Genomic DNA, 23730 nt, shown 5'->3' with positions numbered 1-23730 from the left:
AAAACAAACACAAACCTCTTCTTTACTAACTGAAATCAGTATAGAGGGATAAGAAATCAACTACTTAAATAAAAACACTCGAATCAGAAGTTTAATTTTGACAACTTTATCAAAGAAAGAAATGAAATTGATGCCAGCAGTGAAATACACTGAACAGAACAGACACTTAGAGCTCACTTCCTGACCCAAAGGCATTGTGCAGCCTCAGTGCTAAAAGAACACATGATCAGGTCAGAAACTCTTCCCAGGGCTTGGACGATTCACTAAATGGGTTGTGGGGGTTGGTAAGTCATAATACAAATAACTGTTTGGCATGTGAAAATATTGTCACAGTATAAGGAGCCTGTTCATAAAGTTCTCTTTGCTTAAATGTCACACTTTTTTTGTCTATAGTGATACATAGGATTGTATAATAAAGGAAAGACGACAGAAAGCAAACAACATGTGTGCAAACACCTTCAGGAAGTATGGCCAGCAAAGATGCATTCACATACACACAAACAGCATCCAAACTGAAAAAGCTCAATACCTTATAGCACAATAGTTCAGTTTACTTGTATAAGTACATTATTAGCAGTGACATCTGACTCTGTAGCTTCAAAAATGAACAGCAAAATTAATGGGTTCAGCAAACCTTAAAAACATCATTTTTCAAAGTTCAGAATTTAAAATGCATACGTTTTGATCACTGTAATGGTCCACAAAAACATGGCATTTACAAGATGTCTTTTGAAGTCACATACTTCATTTTAGAGTAGATAAACCTGTAGCTAAATAGCTTTTCAAATCTCTTGAGTGCTTTATTCTCAGAGTTTTGTGTAACAACTCAACAGAACACAGATTATAAATCATTACAGCGCTCTGGTTCATACTGAAACAGGGTTTTATTTAGATGTTTAAGCCAGATACAAAAAGAAAAGCTCTCTGAGTGGGCCTGAACTAATGATCTTACGATGAATTGAATACCAATTCCCATGGGCACAATCATGCAGCGTCTCATGCTTTAAGCCTTTCTTTTCAAATTTAGTTAAAAAACAAAATGAAAAAGGGGGTGCATTTTGCACACACTTAAAAAGAAAAGAAAACCCTTGTGACAAACTTATATTGTAGGTCCATTTCCTAAATAGGTTTGTCAATGTTTCAAGTGTTTGTAATTGAATCAGTAGCTCTGAATGACTCAAAGAAATACTTCTAGCAGCGAAAGAGCAAAACGTAGGGTGAGAGATGGGACGTGGATGGATTGGGTTTTATATTTTAAAACCCTCCCTTCTCTCCTCCTATCGGTCCATCTCATCCAAGAGGGGAGTGGCGTCTCCGGCGATGGACATGGGCGTGCTTTCGATCATGGGACTGGGCGAAGGTCGGGGTGTCATGCGGGGTGTCTTTTGCTTTCGCCGCTCAGCTTCTTTCTCCTGAAGCCACTGTTCAGCCATCTTACCCCAATCCACGGCAGTGTGGGAACTTGTCCTGCAGGGAACACAGATGGAGTTTTAGTACATAGTACCCCATATTAATATAATTACACACTAAAAAGGAGTGAAAAAAATCTTGTGAAAAGCCCATTGTCAATTTCATAGCAATGTATGAAGCACTGCTCACACAGAAGTCTTTTTCAAACCAAGCCGCTTTCTGTTGGTCAGCACAGCAAATTGACGTGACAAACTTAAAAATTAGCAAAATCTGTGTGGGAAACCCAGAACACGCGGATTCCTATTGAAATTAAATTCCCAATGCGTAAAAAACGTCACAGGCTTAAATAAAAGGCTAATTCATACTCTGACAGTAGATGGTGCTTATGGAAATGCAGAAATATAGTTAATCTGGTACACAAAGGATTGCGTAACTTTGATTCAAAACAGTATTCGAACAGTTGAACAGTATTAACGCTTTCAAATGCTATTTGGATTTTTGTATTCGGTATGGTGTTTATTAAACCACACCAAATACAAGAGTACGGAGACAAGAGAGCCGGTTCCAGATTCTTTCTCTGTCATTCACTGTCACTTAGCCAAATACTCATCGTGAGCACCACAAACTTGTAGTTGCAAGTAAAAGCAGCAGCTCTGGTCATGTGACAAAACCTGAATCTTATTAGTTGGCCAATTTTCTTTGAAGTGCGATGGAAGAGAGATTAGAACACATCTCCATGAAAGAAACTTTGTGTAAGAAACTTGTGGCTAATATGGTTCTGTGTATTGAAGAAAGCAGTAGCACTCACTTGGGCTGTGGCGTCCGCACTCTAGATGAAGAGGACGATGGAGTGGAGGACGAATGCTGATGGTGTCCGTGTGAGGACTGTGGTGTACTGCTGGGATACTGGGGCGTGGTCATGGCCTGCTGTTGGCCAGGTGTGGTGTAAGAGTAGCTGGGCGTCATCAAGGGTGTGGCCATTGGCTGCTGGGGCGTTGCGAATACCTTGAAAATATGGAAAGGAAAGAATATTAAATATTAGCATGCTCTGTTTTGACTCAGTAGGATAAAGCAGCAAATAGGTGCAGGTCTCGTACATAAGCGCTGCTGCTGCCACCTCCTCCTCCACTGCTGCCGCCGCTGTAACCATACTGACTGGAGGCCCACTGGGCCGGCGTTGTGTTGGGATTCTGGCCCTGCCCTGTAACTGCCGCTATGGCGTTGAACATCTGGGATGTCATGTTTCGTGGAAGAGCGTTGACGGCTCGAGTCAAGTCTGAGAGCAAGGGGACAGGTATTTGTTTTAAAATACATTTATGAGAAGAATCATTTGAGAAGCTTTAAAAAGCCCTGTTGTTTTCAGGTGAGAAGTCAGCATGTCTGACATACCCGCAATGTTAATGTTGGCAGGTGTGGCGTTCACGGATGCTGGTGTTCGCGTTCTGCTGCTGGATGGTGTAACACCTTTAGAAAGACAACACAATTGCATTAAAAGGAATAATAATGATGCTAGGCCAGAGCTGGGGTTTAGATAGAGAATACTAACCTGGCACAGGATCCTGGTAGTGGTCCTTGAACCAGCGGAAGAGACCATTGACCGTAGAGAATACCTGAGACCGATACCTAAAGCCATCCGGAGTGATGGTTACATATTCTATCCTGCAAAACAAAAGCAAAGCGCTATTAAAAAAAGTGACATGTCTAGTGCTCTGTTCTAGTTGGGTAGTGAGCGTTACCTCGGCTTCCCCCTAGGCTGGTAACCCAGGAGAAATTTGCCCGGTAGGTCTCTACAAGCTGAAACGTAGTAGGGGATGAATGTCGGCTTCTCTTTCTTGGACCTTATGAGAAACTCCTCCATTTTCTGTACAAATGCAAGAAAGGATAAATGCACAACTCCTTATTTACAATTTGCAGAGGATATACAGATTTCATAGTATAAATAAAAATGAAGAAAACAGAAAAATTGTAGTTCCTCAGAATTATAACATACCTTCCTATCACCTCCATTGCAGTCGTGGAAGTACTTGTGGCCGAGCAGATCTCGTGCAAACGCAGCCATGGGCTGGACATATCTGGCTGTTATTTCATCTAGATCCTCAAATTCCTGCAGATAACCACCACTACCATTAGATTTCAGATATACTGCATGAACGAATTGTGCTTCTCCACTATAGTTCAAAAGTTCGGGGTAAAAAAAAAAAAAAGTATACTTTTATTTAGCAAGGATGCAGTATAATTATCAGAAGTGGCAATAATGACGTTTATAATATTACAAATGTTTTCTGTTCTTTTGAGCTTTCAATGTATCAAATAATCCTGAAACCAATGTATAAGTTTCCACAAAAAAAAGTTACTTTCACTTCTTCCTGAACTTGAACAAACATTTTCACACAAAATTATTCACAATTAGTCTTGTCGAGTATTATCGTACACATAGTTGGTCAAGTCTTAAATGAACAAATGCGTGAGAAATAAAATGCATGTGTAACAGTGTGTTGGATCCGTGCAACTCATAAAAACAGACAGCAGCAGGAATATTAGGCTGCTGTCACTTTAAATTAGATTCAAACAACAGACAGGGAGAAAAAACACCTCATGGCTCTTGAATGAATAACTTTAATAAGGGTTAATCTATATTTATACAGATATTTTACATTTGTTTACTATTTCTGTACCTGAAAATCTAGTTGAGACCCCAAACTTTTCAAAGGTGATGTATGCGCGAGATGTAGCAACAGCTCACCTCATTGTTGATCCAGAGAGTATGTCCAAGGCTGAAGGCATTCTCTTTACCCTCCTCACGCACATCCACATGCTGATAGATCCCATCAGCCACCTTCCACGTGACCGTCAGGTGGTTCTCCCCTTTACTGCTGGGTCGAATAACTACGTCACCCTGGTCCATGGATTCCATCATCTTCTCCGCTTGTTTGAAATTGATGTTGTGGAAGGATGGGTGAGCGATCACACGCTTAATGTAAGCTAGTGAAAAGAAAACGAAAGTCATACCTGCATCACTTAAGAATATGGTAAATACTCTCAAAAAGAGATTGTCAATACTAACTGGTTCTCTGCTGTTTCTTCTTAAGTTCCTCTTCCTGTTTGACATCATCTGTCTCAGCATCAAAATCATAGTAGGTGTCTTTGGGAAGCTTCCATTCATTGTTCTTGTCGCTCAGATCAGATGTTCTACAAGTGAGGTCCACATTGAACTTTTCAATGTCAATCTTCATGATGCGGCAGTGCACAGTCATGCCAACCTATAAGTGGAGATCCAGGCATAAGTATGTATGTCAAAAGGAGATTCAGACTTCGAGAACTTTTGTAGGGAGACATATTTAATGTATATTGCATATAAATGAATGACAGATAAAGTAAAGAAAGGAAATATGAGATTAGCTCACCTTGACCCTCTCCTCAGGGTGTTTGACCACCTTGTCACTAAGAAACTTGGTTGGGATAAAGCCCATGACGGCGTTATCTAACCTGGTTCTCACTCCGATGGCTTGACCAGGACAGGAGCCGCTGTCAAAGTGATTCCAAACCTGAGAAAAACAACATCATGACCTGAGCATTTGGCAAAAGGTGCAAAAGCTAAAATTTCCATGATCATATTCCATTGAAAGGTCACAGAAAATATTCCTACCTCACTGAGCTCAGGAAAGTTGTCCTGCTGGCAAAAGGGACACTGCCAGAGTCCCGTCTCATCATTACGAATGGCCTGGTCGTAACTCTCACCCTGTGGCCTTCTGTGAGCGATGCCAGTCACCACACAGGTGATGAGTTTACCTATATGTGCAATAAGATTCAATCATATTTCCAACAGTATCAGTACAGAGACCACAAACATCAAAGAACACTATAAAATATGTAAATCTGTAGGTTTATAATTATATATCACTCTATGATGAAAATGTTCAGGTAGTATTTACCAATATAGAAGGTCTCAGGCGTCTCCTTGGTAAGCATGTTATAAACCTCTTCAGTGTTGGGAGGTCTGTAAGGGGCTCTCAAATCTTTATATCTACAACTGAGCTCCGCTCGGATGTCATACAGCGTAATTCCCTTATTGCCATAACCCTGAAAGAAAGAAAAACATTATATGGTTACAGGAAAAAGGTTTAGTTCAGTCAAGTATATGGTTGAACAGCTTCTGCTGTATTCCTCGATTTTCGCTTTGGATAAATGCACCTGCTAACAGAACAAACAAAAGCATACTATCCAAAATTAAGATCAAAGCTCACCTGTCTCTCCAACTCCTCAGCAAAGGCATCCAGATCCAGGTCCTTCAGTCTCTCTGGGTTCTCAAGGATCTCCTCTAGCGCTCCGGCTGGGTTGGCATCTTCTGCCGACTCGTCGTACTCTAGAGCATCCACTGCCATTTTACGTGCCCACTCATATGTTTCAGGGTGCACTCGGGAACCGTCCAGAACCTCAATGTACGAGTCAGTGCTGCAGAGTGAAAGAAGAATTATTTTCATCTCGTCTGGCAGTATGCAGCATAATTCAGAGTGAGCTGGTGGTCAATCACAAACATTATGTTTAGCATCTTACCTGTCACCAAGAGAGGCAGTGTCGATCTTGATAAAGCCAGCACAGTTTATAAAGACTTTTGGTCCCATATGGCACATTGTGACCAACTGGGTACGGTTCTCTAACCTAGTGTTGTTCTGTTTAAGAATCTGAGGAACATTGGAAAGGTGCAGAGGAGAGTTAAACATTTACTTCCAGCAAAAAATCTTAACCCATTAGCTAGACAAATAGAGAACAGCGTGAATACCAAAAGTGAGAATAGAGATTTTTGAGTAAGTCTCACCTTGAGCAGGTGTGAGCCTTTCCTAGATCCAAGGCCACAGATATACTGGACAAGGCTCTGGGTGTAAGGGTGAGCAATGGCACGGTTCACATCCACACCAACCTCGTTTACCCGGTTTATAAACTCACAGTAGAGAGCGCCCAGCAGTTCCTCTTTCACTACATGCTCCTGAATAACATTTAAATGATAATACATGAGAATTGATTCACAAATAGCCTTCATCTCAAACCTGATGAAAAAGATTAAAGAAAAATCTATATATAGGGTGATTCTGTGTCAATTCAACCAGAAGCCCCAAAATCAAATTTTTTATTTTGTTTTTAAAAAATATCTGAAGAAAGACTTGCATAAATAGTGATGAAAGCCAAAATATTAAATGCCATGGATAAAGACTGTGTAATCCACTATTTTGTGGATCCACTACCTTGATCGATTGCTGCTGTATGATTGATTGCTCCTGTCTGCCTTGCTGCTGGTCTGCGTCTGTAAGCTCCGTGTAGTTTTCTGTTTGAATCTCTATTTACTATCATTCCTTGCTGTTCTTATTTGCTAAATTTAACTTATTCATCAACATACATTAGAAATGGTCTAATATTGCCTATCACATTAATCTGACATCGCTAGCTTTTATCTAAATCATTATCGCAAGCACAACACGCTAGTATCTCGCTAACCTGTTAACCTGCCATCCTTGCATGGTCTTTTTTTCTCGCTCGCGCGTTAACGAGTAGGGGTGTAACGATATTCGAACCGAACCGAAAAACCGCGATAGAGAAAACACGATTCGAATCGCGATACTCTCATTGCGTACCGAACACGCCCCCCCCCCCCGCCCCCTGCTACCCCGGCCCCGCCCAGCCCGACTCAATGGACCTCATGTCTTATGTGTACAGTACACAACGAATTCAGTTTTTAGCCTAACCACCATTAACACCAAATAACAAGCTCCGTGTTTTGTTACTTTAGATAATAAGCAAGGTGTAATCTTTCAAATTCTGTCTATTTGATCACGAAATTCAAACAATAAATGGCGTTTTGGCACTCTTTGCTGTGGCGTGACAGATCGCTGTAGGCCTACTAAGCTCCTCATTTCAAGCGGCAGCGCGGCGTGCGGGTAAATGTGATCATCTCTTCCTCAGTTACAGAATGGACACCTGAAGGTATGTTGACAGATGCAGTATACTGACTGAAAGGCATCATAACTCGTGTAATCGCTCAATCAGTGTTTCAGCAGCGGAAAGACGTCAATAAAACCTCATAGCTTGTCACTAGCATTATATTTACCTCAACAGGCAAGTGATTCAGTTTCCACAACTTTGGTTTCTATAAATGAACTCTTGCACTAAATAAATGCACTAAATAAATGCACCATGTTAGCCTATATATTATATTTCACTTAACCTGTTAATGATATCTTGATTATTTAATGTATGTTTAAAATATCTTTCATGAAAATGACAACTGTGTAAAGTATTATATTTCAATAAATTAGAGTAAAAACAGAAGTTAATGCAAAAACTGCCTTATGCTCAGTTTACATGTTTTCATACAATGTGTTGTGTGTTGATTATTATATCTAAAAAATAAATAGCATCTGAATTTAGGTTAAAAGTCTAGGCTACAACCTTTAATGTTATAGTAATGTGCGGCTCCCTATATAGTTTACAGATTTAGCCGATTTTTTTAAAATCCTTGTGAAACGTTTAATTGTAACTGAATTAATTTATAGACAAAGACAATTTTTTCATTAAACCACTGTTTAAAAAAAAGCAATTTTAGCTTTCTAAACCGAACCGAATCGAACCGAGACGTCAAAACCGTGGGAAAACCGAACCGTCAATTTTGTGTATCGTTACACCCCCCTATTAACGAGTCTATCAAGCAACTAAGGTAAGTAGAATCAGTCAACACACACTGTAAATAATGTCTTCTCCTGTTATTGTCACTTGTACGTCGTGTCACATGTATAGTATAGCATTCTCTGTCAGCATTGAAGGATTTACATGTGATAAATGCAGGGAGACAGTCAGGCTGACGGAGAAGATTTCAGAACTAGAGACACGCATCCAAACTTTAATCGAGGATAGTAAGAGTGCAAGGGCTTTAGATACTGCTTTGGATGCGACTAGCTTAGTGAACTCTGTACATTGTCCGGTTCCGGCTGTAGAGCCGTGCAGCAGGGCAACTGGGCGACCGTGAGACACTGTAGTCGCGGGACAAAACACTGCTCTACCTTTCCGAAAACAACATTAAACAGGTTCTCCCCTCTCAGTGAAACACCCACTGAGAATCCTGTTGAAAGTGCCCTAGTTATTGGCGATTTCTTACACTGAACGTGAAAATGGAGACACCAGCCACCATAGTCACATGTTTGCCGGGACCCAGAGCGCCTGACATCAAAGCAAATTTAAAAGTGCTGGCTAATGCCAATAGTAAATTCTTTAAGATTATTATTCACGTCGGCACTAATGCTGTTCGACTTCGCCAGTCGGAGAACACCAAAATTAACGTTAAAGAGGTGTGTGAACTCGCAAGTACGATGTCACGCACTGGAATTTGCTCTGGCCCCCTTCCTGTTCGCAGGAGTGATGAGATACTTAGTAGAAGGTCCTCACTCAATGGCTGGCTGTCTAAGTGGTGTCCGAAAAATAATATAGAATTCATAGACAATTGGAAAAGTTTTTGGGGCAGACCTGACCTGTTGAAAAGGGATAGTGCTGCTCTTCCCTCAAGTAATGTCACATAGTCTTAGAGCTCAAACATGACAATCTGGGGCTCAGGTCAGGAAGCAGACAGACTGGCTAACCCGACCGTCTGCTAGCTAGGTCAGATAAATCCCATCACATAGAGAGACTCTTTCACCTAGATATCATCATCGTTAGACCCTATACCGACTAAGCTATTGAAAGAGATGCTTCCAGAGGTCATAGATCCTCTCCTTAATATCATTAATTCATCTTTTTCATTAGGATACGTACCAAAAACTTAAGCTGGCTATGATTAAACCGCTTGTTAAAAAAAACTTGGTCCTACAAAATTAGTAAATTACAGGCCGATCTCAAATCTACCTTTTCTGTCTTAATTCTGAAAAAAGAGATTCTAATTATTGAACAAAACACTTCCTCACATACTAACCTAGAATACTTTCTAACACTTGATGGCTGCTCTGTCAAGTCTTCGTCGTCGGTTAGGAACCGAGTGCTCTTTGAAACCAATCTTTCATTTGAAGGTCACATGTCTAGTATCTCTATTTTTCCATTTTAAAAATATATATAAATTACATCATATGCTCTCAATGACAAATACGGAACAGTTAGTTTATGCGTTCATGACATCAAGGCTAGATTATTGTAATGCTATTATAGGTGGTTGCCCTGCACGCTTAATAAACAAACTACAGCTGGTCCAAAATGCAGCAGCTATAGTTCTTACCAGAACCAGGATGTATGACCATATTAGCCCGGTTCTGTCAACACTGCATTGGGTCCCTTTTAAACATCATACACATTTTTAAATATTGCTGATTACTTACAAAGCACTAAATGGTTTAGCTCCCCAGTACTTGAGCGAGCTCTTAACGCATTATAGTCCATCAAATCTATTGCGATCTCAAAATTCCAGCCAGTTGATAATACCTAGAATATCAAAATCGACTGCTGGCGGTAAATCCTTTTCCTATTTAGCACCAAAACTTTGGAACAGTCTTCCTAACATTTTCCGGGAAGCAAACACACTCTGTCAGTTCAAATCTAGACTAAAAACACATCTCTTTGACCTAGCATACACAACACATTATAGACTGCATATATTAGGTCAGCAGGAACCGGGAACACTTCCCATTAATCCTGATGTTCTTGTTACATCATAAGGATGCCGTCTACGCTAATATTAGTCTCTCTGTTTATCCCGAGGTTTACCGCAGTCCACCGTATTCAGGCCGTATCGGGATAATAATTGTCGGGATAATTCTGGTTCACGTGGCTACGCTGGAAACGATAAAAAATTCTGTATTCAAATCATTTCAAGGCTTGTACCTTGTAGCCTACATTGTTTGCATTCTCGAGCCACCAGGCACTGTTTTGTCCAAATGTTTGGCCGGATCACATTAAGGGTTTTCTGTTAGAAGGTAATAACTAATGATCGTTGCGATGGAAGTGAATCAATCAAAACTAACTTTAGCTAGACAATTTATTTGTATTAACTTTATTTATAAATGTATTGCAGCATCATTAATTTATTTTTACACAGAGATTGATAGGTCTATTAGTAAAACCTGTTGACTTTAGCAATCTTTGTTGCATTATATGCCAAAGGACACTTTTCATGCTCATCAGATTCAGTAAAAATAAACAAAATCCCTTCTTCCAATTTTCCCTAAGAATGATTCAAATATAGAATCTTATGAATAAACTATTGAGAGCAAATTATTGTGCCTCAACTGGACCGTTTCAGTGTATGTTTGGCACTGAAATATGTTTATATGAAATTGGTATGTTCTATGCAGTTGTTTTGATAGAAGACATTTCTAGTTTTAACATATGTTCTTCAGACATTCCTCCTCAAATACAATAAGTATCAGCTGTTTGAAAAGTTACCCATATTTGGTTTGCAATTGCAACCATTGAAAATTGGTAAAGTTCAACAATTTGCACATGGAGTCCCATTAAGATCCCAATATCTCTGAGAATGAACCATACTTAGAGATGCTCCGATCAGCATTTTTGGGGCCGATCACCGATTACCGATCACCAAAATCATGATCTGCCGATTGCCGATCACTGCCGATCACAGAATGGCAGGGGAATGGGAATCTTTTATCTATAATCTAGCAGAGTTTGCACCATTTGTAGAAATGTGTTTATTTAATTGTATTTAGAAAATGAGATGTCTTAAGGCTACTGTAGGCCAGCTTTCCCAAATAAGGCAGAGTAACATTAAATTATTCCAAACAAAGAGGGGTCAGCCAGACCAACCCACATCAGATCAGCCTAATGGGAGGGGATCGAGTTACACTTAGGCATATTTGGAAATTGTAGCCTCTTAATACACCCACTACATTTACTAATTGGCAACAAAATATACAACTTGTTACACCAAAACTGGCTTTTTTTCTGTTATTAATATGAACGTCTGATGTAGTTGAGCAGAATGCTCTTTTATGAAGTTACTTCATTAAAGGACATATTTAATGAGATTATGCCTGAAAAGGTTTTGGATTTTTTAAAATATATATTGTATAAAATGACTTCCTGGTTATATTTGTTTTGTTTTATTGTATTTATATGATATTTGTATTTTTATAATTGAATTTTTGCCATGAAAATAGCTTTGAATGCTGACATGGCATTAAATAAAATAATCTGAATCTGATGTAGTTGAGGAACCAACTACGTCAGAACAAAAAAAATAAAATGCCACCACCACTTTTGAAACATCTCGCGGCACGAATGTACCAATTCAAATAAATAAAAACATCTCCAGTTAACTCAGAGCATTCATTTTGTTCATTAGTTAAATAAGAGGCGATCTAGCGCTGAAATGTTTTTTTTTAATCAAATGATCAAAGTGCTCGTTGCCGCAGCGATCAGCGGCGCAAATACCGCGTTCTGTTGTGGCTCGCGCGGTCTTCACTCGAACGCGTGCTTCAATCCGTTGGGAGACTCCCTATTAGTTCCGGTGAAGGAGAACTCATGTTGCCACTGCCAAGCTCCACTCTGCTGTTGTGTGCCCGTGCGCCACGCATGCAGGTGGGAAAAAGTCGCGCGAGTAATTTACGTCACGTGATCGGCTTTTTTGATCGGCGCTTTTGGGGTTCGGCGATCAATCTATTTTTAGCCAATATCGGCCGATCATGATCGGCGTCCGATCAATCGGAGCATCCCTAACCATACGGGACCTTAAAAAAGAACATAAAATAAATGTTTGGTAAGAACCAGAATCTAAAAGAAGTACTAAAATTAAACTGAAATAAAAATACATTAAAAACTACAAGGGCGGTCAACTTTAGTCGTTTAGTCGACTAATCGGTCGATGCCGTCTTGGTCGACTGACATTCTCATTGGTCGAACAGTTGTATTTTTTTTTTTTTACCAATAGAAAGAAATTTTCATTTATTTACTCCTTGATATTTAATCCTTTATAAGTAGTTATATATTACTGTATTCTAAAAATAATTAGCATATGTTTTATCCCCAACTTTAAATGCTTTAATTTAGGCTATTTTGTAACAGCGCCACAGTTTAGCGCACCACGTGGAACACTCGGGAACCGCACCAGTGGCTGGCTCCACTGCTGCTTCGCACTCAGTAAGCAATATAGGTAGTTTTGCTGTATTCATTCAGTTAGAACCCTGCTTGTTTTGGCTTTAGGGCCTTTTCACACATCGCGTCTTTTGGGCGCTCAAGTTCGTTATTTCAAATGTAGGCGCGCTCATAATGGAAGCGACGCAGTCATGGTGCGATGCGCTCGTTTTTTCCAAGCGTGTCCGCACCGCATCGAGATAAAAACATCTCAACTTTTCAGAATGCCGCAAGCGTTTTCCTTGCTGTAACGGAGAGCGCAGCTGATGGTTGTGCTTAGCACAGACGACTCCGAAACGCGACCGCCCTAGCGCTTTGGAAAAAGGAGAACACAGCGCGCCCTAGCGTTTTCTACGCGTTTTTAGGCGCTATATGTGACAAAATGTCCACGAAATCTTTTGTCTGGCTGCATCCCTGCAACCTCCACCCCTGCAGAGTGCATATTTTCCAAAGCAGGATTTATTGTTAACAAGTCGAGGAGCTGTCTTTTACCCAAGAATGTGCACATGTTAGTGTTTTTGGCCCACAACATAAAAAAGGTGGACTAGGCCTGCAGATCTGTAACAGCTTTATTATGCTGACTCAATAGATAAGATTGTGTTTTCTTATGTTTTTGTTTTTATTTGTACACTTGACGCGTTTGAAAATAGTCTAAATAATGTAACAAAACGAAAATAAACCTATATGCCTTCCTACTATAGGCTACAGCTATTATTATTAGGATTGTTTTTTAGGCTATTTGGGTTTTTTGTGTGTTTGTTTTAAAACGCCTAGATCGGCTGGACAAAATTTAACCCATAGAAAATACAGCCTGTATAAACGAGAGCTTTTGTTAGGATTTTTCATTATTTGGCAGAAGCAGTTATATTTTTTGTAGCGTGTGGTCAGGTGCGCGATTGTGACTGTCGCTATAGACTAGAGCTCCTCACTTTGCAGTTAAAAAAAAATCACTTAATTTTCAAAGAATTGTATTATTATTATAGTTTTATGCATTATTGATGCTTTTTCGTTGTTGTTTTATAAATGCTCTATGACAATTGTTTAATAAATGTTCAATCAAAATGCAAAACATCGTGTCTTTTTTTTTTTTTTAGTCGACTAATGGTTGCGCAGGACAGGACTTTGGTCGACTAAGGATTTCATTGGTTGACTACAGCCCTAAAAACTACATAGAAATGTAAAAAAAAACAAACAAGGGAGTTTAAAATAAATATTACACTTGAGTATTGGTTTTGGTTCATAATTACTAATTTGATGCAATATAAGCGAACGCCACTAGATGGTATTATAGCACGCAGTACAGTTAGGCAGGCCTACTACTGTAGAATTATTAGAATGCACTCGGGAACTTTAACCCTTTCACACATAAGTTTAAAATATTCTTAGAAAAGTGTCTGAATGTCGCGTTTTCAACAAAGAATGGACAGCAACATAGGCTACTTCTTCCCCAGTATCGGACAGAAGGCGGTTTGTCTAATATGCCGAGAAAGTATTGCATTTTATTTTGATCCACATATGTGTGAGAACAAACCTTCTCAGTCACGAACTACAACAAATCCCACAGTAGATCAAATATAACAAATAGCCACTTGTCAGCTATCCTGAGGATCTCTACATCAAAGATCACTCCAGACTTTGACACCCTTGCAAGGAGAGGGGACCAGGCTCAATGCTCACATTAACACTTTAATAACCATGTCTTGGAAAGACAAATACTAAGGTTCTCCTCAGGTTTAATAAGACAGTTTTATGATAATTGATATGTAAATAGTAATAGCAGTGCACATGAGATTATATCTGTTGTAAATTTGACTCAATAATAGATATTAAATAAGAATTGTTGATAAACGCGACACATTTCTGTCAGGTAATATATTTTACATGCATACCTCCAGTGTAAATAAAAGTTATTTCATCATGATTTAGTATGCGGCCCATCAATTGGTTAGAAAAACTTGATGTGACCCTCTGGTCTATAAAGTTTGCCCACCTCTGCATTAGATGAAAGAATGGGCTGGTACCTGTAGGGGATGCAGTTTCAAACACAGAATGTCCTCATCGGTGCTGCAGACTTGGGCAAACTCCACTAGGGGGTCCTGAATCTTGCGAGCCACAGACACAGCTTGCCGAAGCAGAGGTGGGTAGTCTCTGAAGTCCGCCTATAAGAAGAGCAGCATGTGAAAGAAACATTAGAGCCTTTAAAGGTATTAAAGGGATAGAGCCTTCAACAATGATTTATCTGTAAAAAAAAAAAATGTCAGGGTACCCCCAGGATCCTCCAACTTAAATTCAGGGCTTTTTAAGACCTTTTTAAAACCATTTCGAATGAAATTCAATGCCAACCTTGTACCCATTCCGACAGAAGTATGAGGGGAAAATGTCAAATCTGTATACATTTTAAACCCTAGAAAATAATTATGTACAAGTAGGCTACTTGAATCAAATAAAACATTTTATTTAAAATATCAGTCATATACATACACAACAGTGTTGTAGCGCACACGTGTGTAGGCAAGTGTTAATTTTGGCAGCCATTTTTGATTTAGTCAGTCTTCATCTTCAGACGAAAATGCTTATTGGTTTTAATCCCGTTTGAGTCATTCTGTTTTTTATAGTTTTAGTTGACAGTTACTTTACTTTTGGTATTTTATATGTAGTCTTTAGACAGAAAATGTTATAATTATTCACTCTAGGCCAATTCAATTAAGCTTATGAGAAATGTTTGACATTGCACTCTTTAGCAGTAGCACTTGTGCAGTTCTACATATATATCCCTTTTCCTAAGTTCCGTGGTTCTCCCATTTTTTAAAGTGCTGTACCCCCTGGAACCCCCTCTCTTACACTTAGACTGCAGTCACAACTTTTCCATTAAATGACAATATTTGCCCCCTTTAATCAATTTTTCCATTTCATTTTTTTACCTTTATAATAAAACAATGTTCATTAAATATGCAATGTTAAAAAACATTAAAATCGCCAGTAGGTGGCGGTAACTCGCTATCTTTATCAGTGAGTCTTTGAGTCATTCATTCGTTGAATCTCACGATTCCTTCGAAGCCACATATTTCGTTTCAAAATAGAGCAATAAGCCTGACAATGCTGTTTTAAATGTAGTACATCACTTAATGTTACCTTTTTTTTTTTACTGTTGTATAAAATCAATGTCACATTTGAAATCGAATGGATATTCAGGAAACATTTCATTCTTGCACGTATAATATGATCAATATTAAAAACACTGCTGGATATCAGCCTGCATTTAGATCGCAGATTTGGTCGCACAAACAGCACAAGCGGCTCGTGACAGAACACAGACCGACTGAAAGACACTTTAAGTAGAAAATCTCAAATGAAGATCGCTGAACTCCAGCTTGTCTGTGTTTTCTGATCATCCACGCTTCTTCAACAGTGTAAAGAGAAGCGCGCGCATGGTTGCCAAATACTATTGAAAAGACCGGGAAGAAAATATGTTCTTTTAACAGAAAACCTCTGATTTGGGGTTTAAATTATTGAATTCTGTCATTTGTGGCCTCAGCGGATTAAACCGACACTTTCCCATTTCAGACGACAAACTAGGCTAGGTTACTATCTTGTTCTGTACCTGACTTGCCTAGTAACCATAGTAACGAGTGCGCACGCTATCGCTTTTTCTGCTATGACGTGGAGCGCGAGGTTCACTCAACGCTGCATGAATTTTGAATTAGCCTACATTAGTAACAGTTCATTTTGCTACGGTATGAGCAAAATAATATTTAAGACCTTTGTAACGAAATCCAAGACTTTGTATACCAAATTCAAGGCTTTTAAGGCCTTAATTTGATATTATCAAATTTAAAACATTTTCAATGCTTTTAAGACCCGCGGGTACCCTGGTTTTTATGACACTGCACTGACCTCAGACTTCTTGCTGTTCATATAAAGCATAGCCAGCTCGTTGTCCACCAGCTCCACTCCCACCGCAGGCAGAGAGGAGTCCTGCTCCAGCTCACTGATGGTGCGCTTGATGTCCTCCAACACCATATGAGCATCACTACACATTTCCAGAAACAGGATTAACATGCAGCCCAATAAAAATGTATGGCATTTTTAAAACAAAAGGAGCAACAAGAAGCATACCGATTCTCCCCAGCAACTGCAACAACATGTGGCTTCTTACTAAGGAGGAATTTCTTGAGGTTTTCAATGTCTTGAAGCTATGGAAACACAACATATGTTTTAAAAGTCACGATACTGAAATCAACTCGAGTTAATAAATGGTAATTAGTAAATGGTTTGCAGGGCTTCTGTTTCTTCACCTTTTTCTCTCTTTCATCCTCTCTCCATGCATTTCTCCTCTTAAGGAAATAAGGTAGCCTGAGGAAGTCCACAACCTCTCCTTCACCATTAATGAGGGAACAGAAAACTGGTGTGTCTCTATAGAAACACAAGAACATAGTAACAAATTATTAAATGATTAGTGTTATTCATTGAAGTGTGATTCACTTTGAGCGAGAATTAGTGAACCTTAATGCAAATTAAATACCAAATATTTGCCAATAACCGATATGGTGCTGATGCATCTCTATTTAAAATCAAGTGAAGTATTCCCTCACTTAGTACAAATATGTACCTGCCAGTAGCAAAGGCCACCCCGAGTACACGGATACCCTTTCCTTGTGACTCATCCATAAGGTCATCGTCCTCCTCTACCTGCTGATCAGGCCGATAAGGAGCCACCTTCAGGCAGTTATACAGCTTCTTGCAGCAAGACTTTACCACAGACACAAGAAACACAAATCAATGTTTTAGGCCACAACTCAGCACAGAAACTGTTGGGTAGCTTTTAAAGGAAATGTCAATGTGGCACCTTAACAATATTGTCCTTGGCTTCAGCAATAAGCTTATTTTTCAGTTCCTTGGCCATCTGTGGATACAGGAACTGCTGAAGGGAACGTTCAATGGCAAGCGTTCTCTGCTTGTTCCATTCCTGCACCTGGTGACTGAACTCATCCCTGTAGTAGAACTGCTTGATCTCATCAAAGTATGTCTGATCTCCATACCTGTAAAGATGACAAAAAAACCCGTCTTAGTACCTCTTGTATATAATCCCTAACAACACATGAATTGTTTCCAGGTTTTTAATCAAGCTAAAATTTTCAGGACACATCTATACCCTTTGACTCCCACAAGGTCAATGCAGATGTCTATGGCGAGCAGGCCTTCCTCCTCAGCCAGGCACATCTTCAAGAACTGATCTCCACTGAGCTCTTTCACAGGCTTGTTCTTCAGGTACTTGAAGGAATAAGCATAGTGCGCTTCATCCACATCCTGGAAAACATGACAGACATTAGCTGATGTGGAATTACTGACAAAAGAGCAAACAATGCAATCACTGGCACATCAGTTCAGTCTGGGTTTGAATAGGAGTTCACTACGGTAACACTTTAGCAAAGCAATAACAATACCTACATGCATCAACAGAATTCATTCTAGCTAAAGCTCTACCACAACAGAACTCTGCTTGGATGGGAAAGTTGCTATTTTGCTAATACCCTTTCCTTGACGAATATGGTTAAGCAAAAGAGTAAAGATAAACAAAAATACAACCGTTAATAAAATTATGGTAGAAAACTGATACTTTCTGCATAATATAAGGTAGGTCAGTAAATCTTAAGTACCAACCTTCTTTCCCTTCTTAGTTGGCTTGATGTTAATCTTGGCCCTCTCCTGGAAGGTCTGTCTGAGCACGTGCCTGACCAGCGGTTCACGGGCAATCTGCATGGCCACCATGTAGCGAGCGCCTTCCAGAACAGCCTCCGGGGTGCTAAATTGGCTATGAAAACATGAATAAATGTATGATTTATGAATAAATATGTAAATTGCAAACTTATTCAGAAAGCAGTGGGTAAAAGACTTGAGTATCACAGAATTTTTTTTTAATAAGATAAAATGTCAAGTTTTCATTGATCCATTACCTGCACACATAGTCCTTGGCCAGCTCCAAAGGCTCTGCAGGGAACTGCTCTGTTTCGTGCCTCTGATAACTGTCTCGCAAGTTTTCTCCAAACTGCTCTGGGGTCAGACCAAACTTCTTGGCAAGACCATCTAATAAAAACAAAGCGTGTATGAATTCATAACTTTCAAGGAGTTGCATTGTCATTATATAATATGCATATAATTACATCAAATTAAAATAATACCTTAACTTTTTTCCTCAATTAACATAATTCTATCATATTATATAACATATTTCTGACACATAAAATATGTCGCTTTACATTTGTTAAAAACTAATTATATATACACACTTATTTTTGCAGTAAGTCAGGGATTTTTTTTATTGTTAAATAATAACAATAAAATACATTTATTGTTAAGTCTTCTTTATATTTTCAGGATGTACACACCAAGGCCTGCGCTCTGGCAGATGCTGTACATATCTCTACGGGAGGCTTGTTTCAGATCTGGCCCTTTCTGCTCCTCTTCTTCCTCTTCCTCTTCCACCTCTGGGTCTTCCCCTAGCAGAACAAAAAAAACAGGTGTTAGTCTAATGCATGGTTGAACATCATAACTGGCTCCTTCAATGAAAACACTGCTGTACCATCTTCCTCTGACACTTCCTTGATCTTCTTCAGTTTCTTTTTGTTGACCTTGGTTGCATTCTGCATCTTAGGAATATCTCGGCCATAGTAGAGAAGGAAGTGGTTGTAGACGTCTCCCAGCTCATCAAGAGACTGGACATCTTTCAGTCTGTCAAAGCAGAAGAAACAAGTGATTGCTGTGGACACGGCATAATATGTTAAAAGGTTTGTTAGGTTGGTACTACTCATACCTCTCCATATCAGCAGTGTCTAGGGGACGAGTCGAGTCAGCCAGTGGTTTGTCAGGGTCAGCTGAGATCTGCTCAAATTGATAAGACTGCATTCGTCGGAAAAGACGTGTCAGGTTCTGCTTTCTGGTCTTAAGCTGGGTCCACTGAAGAGAGGACAGCATAAACAGACACATTTAACTGCTAAATTAAAACAAAAAGCAGCAACCACAATGCATTCTGAGAACATTTCGATTGGGCCCTTACCTTCTCATCCCACTGCCACACCTTCCACAGATCATTAATGTTCAGCTCTGGCTCCACATACTCCTTCCTATAGAATGCAATGAAGGGAACCTGTAGGATGGAAGAGAGAAGGGACAAGTTAATGCCAGATGATCTGTCTATCAAGTAGGTTTAAAGGCAGTGACACACTAAGCCGACTTTAAAGAACTAGCGGCGACTAAAGCCTACTGTGCAAAGTCGACTGTGCCGACTAGTGCTTCCTTGCGTCAGCTGCATCTGGAACAAAAATCTGTGCTTGAACACAGGCAACTGGCAACTAGCATGTGCATTCTGCACCTGCGTCCGTGTAAGGAAATAACAACAGGTATCAAGTGTGTATACTTGTCATTCAAACAGAGAAACCAAAACTAGGACCGCAGACATCCAAACCGTAAACAAAGCAGCGCTAGCTTATTTTGAATAACAATCATTGATCACTTTCTTTATTCCAGGTGGCTCATGTTGTTATGAAAATATTTGCATAATGGAACACTCAGGTATGATGAGGTCAAATTAGAACAGCCTTTTGTCAGTGCCGTCTTGACTTCTTTGCTCCCTTTCATCACTTTTGCTTTTATTTTCGTACACTGACTAGCTAAACTGAACAGCCAATCAGAGTGATCTCTCTCACAGATCACCTGACGCCAATTCAACATGCTGAATGGGGCAAACTGCCACTGACGTGAGAAAAAAAACTACAAAAATTAGCTGGACAGACGTTCACCGATGGCCGACCGACGGCTTTGTGTGTCACGGCTCTAATACACCCTATTTTCCCCCATGACTATACCTCAAAATGTTGATTCCTCATAAAGTTCAGGGCTTCTTTGATTTTAGCAATAGTACTGGGGCCCTTTCTGCTGAAATTAGTGGTTGTCCCACGATCCAGGTAGTCTGTGCTCTCCTACAGTGCAAAACAAAATAAGCATAGAAGTTAGCTTAGTGCGATGATATAAAATTCATGATATACAAACATTCAATTCCTACCTGCATGGAGATGGTTGGTGTAGAGAAGGCATTCCTGTAAATCCATTCAGCTTCTTCCTCCAGCTCATCATCTTCAGCAGGCTTTACCGGGATGGCCCTCAACTGCAAATAACAATAAGGTTATAAAAAGATCCTTATTCTCACCCATGAAAGGAAACACTTTTATACACAGCCTAATGCTGATCCAGACCTGGAATCTTTCTGGCATGTCTGTAGAGCGGATCTCATTGTCCTGATCGGTCATGTGGCTGCTCTCCAGCTCACTGGGCTCATAGATCTCAAAGATGCTACGCCGGCCAACTCTTCTCTTGGTCTGCTTCTTCGGTCGATCCCATGACTCATCATCCTGATCCTCCTCTTCCTCTTCTGCATGATCATACGCCTCAGTGTCGAACTCAGCAAAGTCAAAATCACCCCCGAAAATCTCTTGAGCTTCTTGCAAAGCACTAGAATGTCAGAAAAGAGAGTAACGCTAGGGATAAGAAAGTCATATGGTTGAATGCCAGGGATTTAATCCATCATACCAAGGAGGGAAGTCTAAATTTACATAATCAAAACACTGTTTACAGAACTTACGCATCAGTATAGCCAGAGAATTTCTTTCCCTTCTTTTTAGTGATGGGCTGTCCATCATCATCCACAATGAAATCATCAATGTCTGCAAAGATTGAAGAAAAAAACAGAACATCCCTAAAATTCCACAGAATAGTACTGCAAGAATTAAAATCCATGATGAATCGAGTAAATGTCTTTTCTACCAGATTCCTCATCATCTTCCTCCTCTTCATCATCTCTTGGGTGAAGTGTGTCCACAGCCTCTCCTTCCTCCACCTCTCCATCTCCGTCTCCATCCCCAGTGAAGATCTCATCAGCGATCATGTCTTTCTCATCATCTTCCCCCTCATCATCCATGGTTTTTACACGGGAGTACTTCTTTTTCTGAACACACACACGTTTTTTTATGAATTCAAATTTTAACTCAAAAGTGGTTAACTGGTATCAGTTAAATTAGTGAAAAACTTTCAATCAAGAACAGGCAGAAACTTTGGTGACTCACCCTCCTCTTCACTTTCACTCCTAAATTCTCCTCAATGAGGTCCAGATCATCATCATCCAGATAGTCATCATAACCTGACAGATACACACACTCTTTAATGAGAACTAAGGTTGAGCTAAATTGAAAACCAATATAGAAAACAATATTTAATTTTTTATTTCATTCTTCATTTTTTACACAGTTTGTACTTATTAGACTTGGTAAGGTGCGTCAAGTTTATTTGTAAAGCGCGTTTCACACGCACGGGTGATTTTACTTCGCTTTCCTTGGCAGTGCAAAATAAAACATAGCTTAAATGTCTTGCCCTTGTGGAGGATAAAATTTGCTTTTCAGGCCTTTTGCAACAAGTAAAAAACATGAAGATGTTAGAAAAGAGATGGTTTCTTTCCTGCTCGTGTCCCACATCCCTCTCAAAGCGGTAGGCTTAAGCTATATCACGCGTCTTTGAGTGGAAATATAAAACAAATGTATTTTAAATATTTAACTTTATTATATTAAGTTAATATTAATTACTGATATTTATTTCAATGCTTTACAGGCTTTAGTGTGTACAAATAAAATAAAAATGCATGTTTGTTACGAAATGGATCGTTTTGAGCCTCGTTTATTATTATTATTATATTTCAGAATGTATTTAATAGATATATTACACACACCCCCCAACCGCCGTGGTGGTAAAAAACTGCCACTGTCACAGCCCTAATAATCACTAATGAACTGACAAAACACAAAAATACAGCAGGATTTACTAATGTGGCTTCATCAGAGTAACCTACTTCGTTTCCTGCGGCGATGACGGACCTCTTCACCAGAGTCACTGTCCTCTTTCCCACTTGGCGCTTCTGCCACTTCTTCCTCCTCCACGTCTCCATCATCGATAAGTCCTCTCAGGTTTCCATGCTCATCCTGATCTTCAGTATTCTCTTCTTCCTCTTCCTCTTCTGGAGCAATGAAGCAATTAATTAAACAGCAGCAAACTAAAATGTGGTTTTTGGTAGTAATCCTGCCCTGGATGTGGCTTTAAGTAGGAAACATCTTACCATCATCTTCCATAAATCTCTGTGTCTTTTTGGGCTTCAGGTCTTTCTCCTCGAACTCCTCCTCCGACTCCTCAGCCTCGCTCTCGATGAAGTCAGACATGTTCACAGGGCCTATGTGAAAATCCAAACAGGATTTTTTTTTTAAACCAGGGATCAGTGACAAATATGGTATAGCATTCAATGGGTTTGGGGTATTGGTAGTATTAAAGCATTAAATGTTGAATTGGAACAATATTTTATGATAAGACCTCTGTCATAACCAGTAAACGTCTATTTAAAAATAATAAAACAGTTTAAAGGTCATACATCAAATCTGACATCACTTGCAGCAGTAAACAAAAGACTGACTGGATCGAATGACATATAATCTTCACTAGTGGCTTAAATTGATTATTATTGCACTAGTAAATTCAAAACAGCACTTTGTTTTATAAGGTAACCTAATGATTATGTTAAATATGTTAAGACATAACATTTGGATATGAATTTAGTAAATCCAGGCCAAAAAGCATATCGAGATGAACTTGATATCCATGCAACTAACCAGACAGATAATTTAGCTTAGCCAAAGAATATGGGACGCATAATTACCAAGTTTATACCTATTAAGCAATACCCTGAAAGATAGCAATGAATCAAGCGTAAACGGTAAACGATATGTTCTTTTTTTCTTTCTTTTTTTAAAAATAATCATGTAACGACTGTCCGCGATGCTGAGAGAAGATCAAGGCCCACATGCTAACAGCTAACCTGTGCGATCAGAAAAACAAACCCAGGAATTATAAGGCGCTTTTAAAAACACCTGACTGAAACTAAACATCGAGCACTTACTTTCCCTTGCGAGGAAGCTCGATTAAAGACTTGAAAATATGCGACGAGGTGAAGAACGAAGCGTCAGTATAGAAGACGCTTGCTAGTGACAACAAAAAACGACTGAGGGTTACTGTCGGGATTCTCGTTCCGGTAAACACAAATTTAACTTCCGGTCAGGATAAATACATTTTCTGACATTAAATAGATATCGTTGTGATCGTTTATGGCATAAGCCA

The 23730-nt window shown here is 39.4% G+C and overlaps 1 protein-coding gene across 3 annotated transcripts; it reads right to left on the bottom strand.

Annotated features, from left to right (window-relative positions):
• Positions 1–90: 90 nt before the first annotated feature.
• supt6h (SPT6 homolog, histone chaperone and transcription elongation factor) lies at positions 91–23652 on the bottom strand. 3 transcript variants are annotated; one of them, XM_077233251.1, is made up of 37 exons: positions 23513–23652; positions 22682–22792; positions 22418–22582; positions 21642–21715; positions 21343–21523; positions 21161–21242; positions 20775–21030; positions 20585–20686; positions 20388–20501; positions 19580–19669; positions 19337–19479; positions 19106–19254; positions 18912–19022; positions 18480–18609; positions 18187–18337; positions 17678–17832; positions 17372–17564; positions 17135–17274; positions 16821–16938; positions 16642–16718; positions 16420–16555; positions 14547–14684; positions 6227–6394; positions 5965–6092; positions 5655–5862; positions 5343–5490; positions 5057–5199; positions 4815–4955; positions 4475–4670; positions 4154–4392; positions 3401–3514; positions 3147–3271; positions 2957–3069; positions 2800–2874; positions 2508–2686; positions 2219–2415; positions 91–1467 (listed from the first exon to the last, which is right to left on the bottom strand). In XM_077233251.1, the coding sequence occupies exons 2-37, from the start codon at positions 22779–22781 to the stop codon at positions 1278–1280; spliced, it is 5169 nt and encodes a 1722-aa protein (XP_077089366.1). In that variant the 5' UTR covers positions 22782–22792; positions 23513–23652; the 3' UTR covers positions 91–1277. The 3 variants fall into 3 exon arrangements, with proteins under 3 accessions (XP_077089366.1, XP_077089367.1, XP_077089368.1); XM_077233252.1 differs by having other exon boundaries at positions 23273–23643; XM_077233253.1 differs by having other exon boundaries at positions 22418–22579; positions 23513–23643.
• Between the last annotated feature and the right edge of the window lie 78 nt (positions 23653–23730).

This window comes from Siphateles boraxobius, unplaced genomic scaffold (genome assembly GCF_051911475.1).
Source record: "Siphateles boraxobius isolate OS27281-9 unplaced genomic scaffold, OSU_SipBor_1 18, whole genome shotgun sequence".
In the NCBI taxonomy this organism is placed as follows: Eukaryota; Metazoa; Chordata; class Actinopteri; order Cypriniformes; family Leuciscidae; genus Siphateles; species Siphateles boraxobius.
The sequence above is the reverse complement of the archived record's forward strand: the minus strand, read 5'-3'. Positions and strand labels throughout refer to the sequence as shown.